We start from the raw sequence: 6,131 nt of genomic DNA on the forward strand, positions 1-6,131 counted from the left end.
CACCTTCATCATCCTCAAAATCAAGTAATGGTGAGATCAGTGGGGAAGAAGGTGGGTATACAAGACATGGAGTTTCTACACCCAGGACCAAATGCTCCTGATGTGAACAGTAACATAAAAAAATCAAAAAAATCTGATTTTTATGGCATACTTTCACAAATGTTTGTTGTGCATGCAAAATTTCATCGCAAAATCACATTGGTAGAAGTCGTGGTAAAAAAACAAAACTGTTGCTCTGAAAATGTAACTTACAAAAGCATTTTTGAGCTCTGATTTTGTTTTTTTCGGCATGACTTTCATCAATGTGATTTCATGATGAAATTCTACATGCACAACAAACATTTGTGGAAGTATGTCACAAAAAAATTCAGAGTTTTTTGAATTGTTTTTGAATTTCTTTGGTGTTATTGTTCACACCAAGAGCATTTGCTCCTGGCTGTAGAAGCGTACTTTCGGGTATACAAAGGTTTTTCTAAAATCTACTGCCTATCTTAAATCTTACATTCTTAAAAAGTTGATTCCCACTACTAGCAATTCTCTCTACATGCACATTGTCCACATCAGCATGATGCCAAGTCAACATTCAGTTTGCAAGACCACCACAACAGCCCTTCCACGTAAGCGTTTGGTTACTAGCTAAGGGACCCACCAGCCACCACAACCTTTCAGCAAATCGTGTGATTTAATTTCCACTCAATTGGCATTAGTTCTTCTTCCAGCTTCCCTAACTGATGGGATAGAGCCGAGACGCATCGTCTTATCTTCCCAACAAATTTTGGATGCACGTCTCATTCTCCCTATAATGAAGGCTCACTCCTCCGTCGACCGTCCACGCCAAAGGCTAATGCTCCTCCCACCGGCCGTCCGCAGCCTCTTCATGCGTCGACGTACACGGCGCCTATCTCCCTTGACTGTCTGTGTCGGCCAATCGCGACGCACGACAACCAACAACAGAAACGACGCTTCTCCTATTCGACGCCACGGCGGCCGGCTTGCCGAGACCCCAGGCCACCGCTTGCCTCTGACCACTGTGGCGCTCTCAAGCGGTCGGCCGCTCCCGTGTTTAGCTTCCGCTCCAGTCTCTACTCCCTTTCTGCCCTCATGTGTTGCCCATCCTCCATCTTCTGTCCTGTAACTGGTCATGCCAGCGTATCAACTTCAGTTTGGCTTCGAGTGTACATGTCAAGAGTTGAGCCTTCCCTTGCATAGAACGTCTAGATTATTGTATATTTATATGCTCCCAACGCCCCAGATGTTGGTTAAAAAAAAACCCCGGATGTTGCAAGCTCAAGTGCAGAGATTTTCACTGGCGACTCCATGGACGTAGCACCCGTCGTGGTTAGTTTTCTCTTCCTTTTTTTATTGGAATAATAAAGACATATAAAATACTGCCTCTGTCCCAGAATATAAAAACGTTTTTGATACTAGCACAGTATCAAAAATGTTCTTATATTTTGAGACGGAAGGAGTATATGTTTTGTTTCTCGGGTGAAAATTGGGTGCTGATGGCTTGCTCGCCTTTAAATTACTAAAAGAAACTTACCATACCTACTACAGATTTGAGACTCGCCTCCTTTTAGACTGCCTGCTATATGAAGTGAATTTACTGCTGTGTAATTAGCCTTTTTTTTGCACTGCATGTGTACTCCTGCCACTGACTTGGTTATTCCTTCCAAATTGTACAGTTTGTTGTAGCATACATGTTTGATGGAATGTCCAATGAGAGAGTTTTGCTACCGAGCATCTTTACTTGAATCAACGTATTCTCAGAACATGAAACATGAATGTCCTTTTTTATTTCCATTTGTGCGTCTAAATGGTTTGTGTATTGAGTAATGGAAACCCTCTTTTGCCGAGAGTGATGGAGCATGCGGAAACAAACGATCAGTAATAGGCCGCCGCTGCCAGTAACATCCACCTAGCTTTCTGTTCTGTTATTTCCATTCTTTCTGTAATACTTTTCTCCATATCTGTCAATTCGGTTGTCGATTTCCCCTTTGGTTATTTTCGTACTACAGCTTCTGAAGTAACCAGTTCGGGTGCTAAAATCCCACCTTATCTATAATTTTTTTGTAGAACCTCCATGTTGGCCATATGTATAATGTATCACATGCTATAGAGAACAATAATTTTTCTCTCCATTGTTTGCAGAATAATCAAGTTAAAAATTATTGGATCCAAAACCTTTTTATTTTTCTTATGTATCATCCATTCGAGGGTTCAAGCTATAAGCAAAACCTATTACTATCATCGGACCTATATCTGTCCATTCAAGTGTTTTCATGCATATTTATGCTCTGCAAAATATGTATATATGGCAACTATTGCAATATGACTTGAAGAAGTTAGCCAGAATTTTCGTTGCAACGCGCAGGGCATCTTCTAGTTACAGTCAATTTGTACGCCTTTACAATGATCAGGAATGATATATGCACGCTTTCCGATTAATGATTGTGGGTGTATTTTACTCCAATAAATATCTATAGATGTTCTCTTGTGAGAGGTAAAGTTGTAACATGTCCCCACATATCATATATACTCCTTCTGTTTCTTTTTACTCTGCATATAAGATTTGGTCAAAGTCAAACTACACAAAATTTGACCAAATTTATATAAAAAAATATCAACATCTATAATACTAAAACTATATAGTATGAAAATATGTTTCATGGTGCATCCGATAATATTGATTTTATATTGTGAATGTTTACATTTTTAAATATAAAGTTGGTCAAACTCTACAAAGCTTGACTTTGACCAAACCTTATATGCGAATTAAAAAGAAACGGAGGAAGTACTACCCCGTGTAGTAATACAGAGGAACTCGACCCCATCTCAGGGACTCCTCACAGCTTCCCAATTCTTCAAGAGTCATAGATGCTAACTATCGTCATTATAAATCTGACTGTAAGGGAGATGTATGAACGAAGCTTGATCTACCCGGGCATAAATGGGTGACATAAGTGATTATACGGATTCGGGCCCCTTAGGGGTGAAGGTAATGACCCTAATCCTGTGTGTGTGAGTGTTCTTGCATATAATTGTGCATAGGGATTAGAAAGAATGTGATTGAGTTTGCGTGCAAAAGAGAAACATCCCCCGCTAATTATATAGGGATGGTGCACTAGTAGAAAAAGGGTCAAACGTGAAGCACATTAGTGTCGGTTTGATTTTGGCCCGGTACTAATGGTACCATTAGTGCCGGTTTGAACGGATTTGCATTAATGCCGATTCGTGTTGAACCTTTAGTACCGGTTCGTGGCACGAACCGGTACTAAAGGGGTGGTGGCAGGCTGGCGTCAGGCCGGGGCCTCACGATCACCTTTAGTACCGGTTCGTGGCACGAACCGGTACTAAAGGGGTCTGACCTATAGTGCTGGTTTGTGACACAAACCGGCACTATAGGGCAATTTTCAAACTCTACCTCCTCCCCCCCTTGTCGCCATTTCAGTTTTGAAAAAATCAAACGAAAATGATAAAAACTTCAAAAAATAAAATCCTTCGAGATGTAGTTATATTACTACATCTACTAGTTAGGAAAATTTAAAAACTACAATTTGGACATGTTTTGCAAAAAGTGTAGAAAAAATGTAAAACGGCTATAACTTTTGCATACGATGTCGGAAAAAAAATATAATATATCAAAAAATTCAGCACGAAAATCCGCATCCCATGGAGACGGCCTATGGCCTGTTTGGAATTTTTTAGAATTCTCAAATTCCAAAAGGAAAAAAAGATATGGTCAAATTTCAGTTTGTTTAAAAAAATTTGGTTAAATCTGGTCAAACTACTTATTCAAGAAGTATTAATGTTACTACATAATTATTCAAGAATATTAGTATTACTAAATAATTATTTCATTTTTTTGAATTTTGGTCAAATCTGGTCAAACTATGGTCAAACTTATTCAAGAAATATTAGCATTACTAAATAATTACTGTTTTTTAGAATAATAGTTTCAAACTCAAACGGTGAAATGTGTGACTTCATGCTCAAGCTAAACTCCTGAGGGTTAATAGGATTGACATCTTACTATTGTCAGGAAAACAACAAGTGCAGACTCGGAAACGAAGGAGAATAGAACCCGAAAGTTAAGCGTGCTCCGGCTGGAGTAGTGAGAGGGATGGGTGACCGGTCGGGAAGTTAGATGATTTGAAATGAGTGATCCACACTTGAGCAGTTAAGAGAGGTGATTAGAGACTAAAGGGGGCCAATGCCCACCCTTTAGTGCCGGTTATGGAACCGGCACTAAAGACCCTTACGAACCGGCGCTAAAACTCCGTTTTCTACTAGTGGTGTTGCCCACGTTTACAACAGTCTGGTGTGTTATGAAATAGTTAATGTCAAGTGAAAACTGCCCATTAAAGGCCTGTTCGGCAATCCACTGCTCCAGGAAATACGAGAATCTACGGAGTATCCCTTTCTTCACTCCGTATTTTCAACTGAAGCTCGGGCCGCTCCGGAAGCGGAGTCGTGCGGAGCGGCGAGACTCCGAATAGGCCTTATGCACTAGAAACTCCCACTTTGATGGCTTTGTTGTAATTGCCGGGTAATGATGCGGTTGAAACGTCTGCTTTATTGTTGTAATTTAAAAGATCAGTTATGCCTTATAACACCTAAAAAGGGTCATGTGTGTGGAATTTTAGCTTTAACTTAAGCAAATATCGGCCAACTTGAGGCCTTGTAATTCGAATCATGAGAATTTAAATTTTATCAAATGTTCTTATTTTTCAGGTTTTCTCAGGTACCTGTATACGTTGGATGCGTGCGGTTTGAAGTTCTCATCCCAAAATCCTAATCCGGTCGTCGAAAAGAACAACATCCTTATTATCAGCGAATACCAGTTATTAGCAAAAACAAACGGCGAGCACATCCACTGCGCTCGTATCTGTTATTGAAATATATCAAATCCGGACGGCTAATCACTAGATCAACACACACCACATCTAGCACACTTTTTGTGCGTACATGCATACACCATGTTTCTACTGCGGGCAGGTCGGGATGGGGATGCCGCAGGAGGCGAGGGTCTTGCGGGTGGTGGGGCTGTTGATGTAACCGGAATACGCGGGGTTGCTCGCGTACTTGCAGAGGCAGCCTCGCTGCGCCTTCAGGTTCGTGCAGCACGACGCCGACGGCTCCGCCCCGCCGATGATCGCCGCCGCGCACACGATCAACTTCCCCGCATCGCAGTCCTGTGCTGCCACCGACGGCGGACCGACCACCACCAGCGCTAACAGCGCGCACATGGCCACCGCCGCCACCCTAGCCATGGTCTTCGATCTAGGAGTAGCTCCGACTTCTCCAAACACGACGTTCTCCGGACTCGGGTATGAGTGTCAGATCGATGCAGTTGGTGGCACAAGAGGAGCGTTGCTCGTATTTATAGGCGGGAAGGGAGAGCGCCTCAAGGAATTTGGTAGGCAACGCGTCCCGCGTGAATTCTGTGCTTAGCTGTGAAGTCTTTGGAGTATACACTTCACCTCAAGCGTTGCCCGCGCCAGAAATCCCGCGCTATTACTAGTAGTACTACTGTGCCATTTTTACCTCCAGACATTATTACCGTACATATAAACCTGGGAGGCATTCATTGGTAGTAATGATAATTGGAAATGGATACTTTAGGCTGGTCATAATGAGGAGGAACTTAGGAGTAACATCACACACTTCAATACAACTTTGCCTATGTGTCACATATTTAATGAAGAGAGAGGTGTTTGTGGTAACTAGCTAAGTTACCGGAACATCACACATTTTAAGAAACAATGAGTCTATAACCTAATAAATACATTGTTGCATGACACTACATAGATGTTTCCACCCACTGTGGAGGTAGTAACATAGTCTAGGGAAGTGTGTAAGTTACTAGACTATGTTCTTGCCCATTGTGACCAGCCTTAGGTGGAACCTGTGATTACGGACAGTCGGCAACGCATCATTAATTCTGCAGAATTGCCTCACATATGGGATGATTTTTTAGGTAAAGTTTCTCTTTAGGTCGAGCTACATGGAACCTCTTATCTAAAGCCCTTCATCATTACTCTGAGCTCCGTATTCTAACTAACTTGTAACAAGAAGATTTCTTTTTATTATTTCTCTCAAATGAAAGAACATATGGACTTAACTTTGCA

General features: G+C 41.6%; 1 protein-coding gene across 1 annotated transcript; it reads right to left on the reverse strand.

Annotated features, from left to right (window-relative positions):
- Positions 1–4,806: 4,806 nt before the first annotated feature.
- LOC123122554 (non-specific lipid-transfer protein 2P-like) lies at positions 4,807–5,352 on the reverse strand. Its single transcript, XM_044542791.1, has one exon. The coding sequence runs from the start codon at positions 5,271–5,273 to the stop codon at positions 4,986–4,988; it is 288 nt and encodes a 95-aa protein (XP_044398726.1). The 5' UTR covers positions 5,274–5,352; the 3' UTR covers positions 4,807–4,985.
- Positions 5,353–6,131: the final 779 nt, after the last annotated feature.

The sequence above is a fragment of the Triticum aestivum genome, chromosome 1A (assembly GCF_018294505.1).
Source record: "Triticum aestivum cultivar Chinese Spring chromosome 1A, IWGSC CS RefSeq v2.1, whole genome shotgun sequence".
Taxonomy (NCBI): Eukaryota; Viridiplantae; Streptophyta; class Magnoliopsida; order Poales; family Poaceae; genus Triticum; species Triticum aestivum.

Coding starts and splice junctions, on each gene's coding strand:
- LOC123122554 (XM_044542791.1), bottom strand. CDS start 5,273: ATGGCTAGGGTGGCGGCGGTGGCCATGTGCGCGCTGTTAGCGCTGGTG.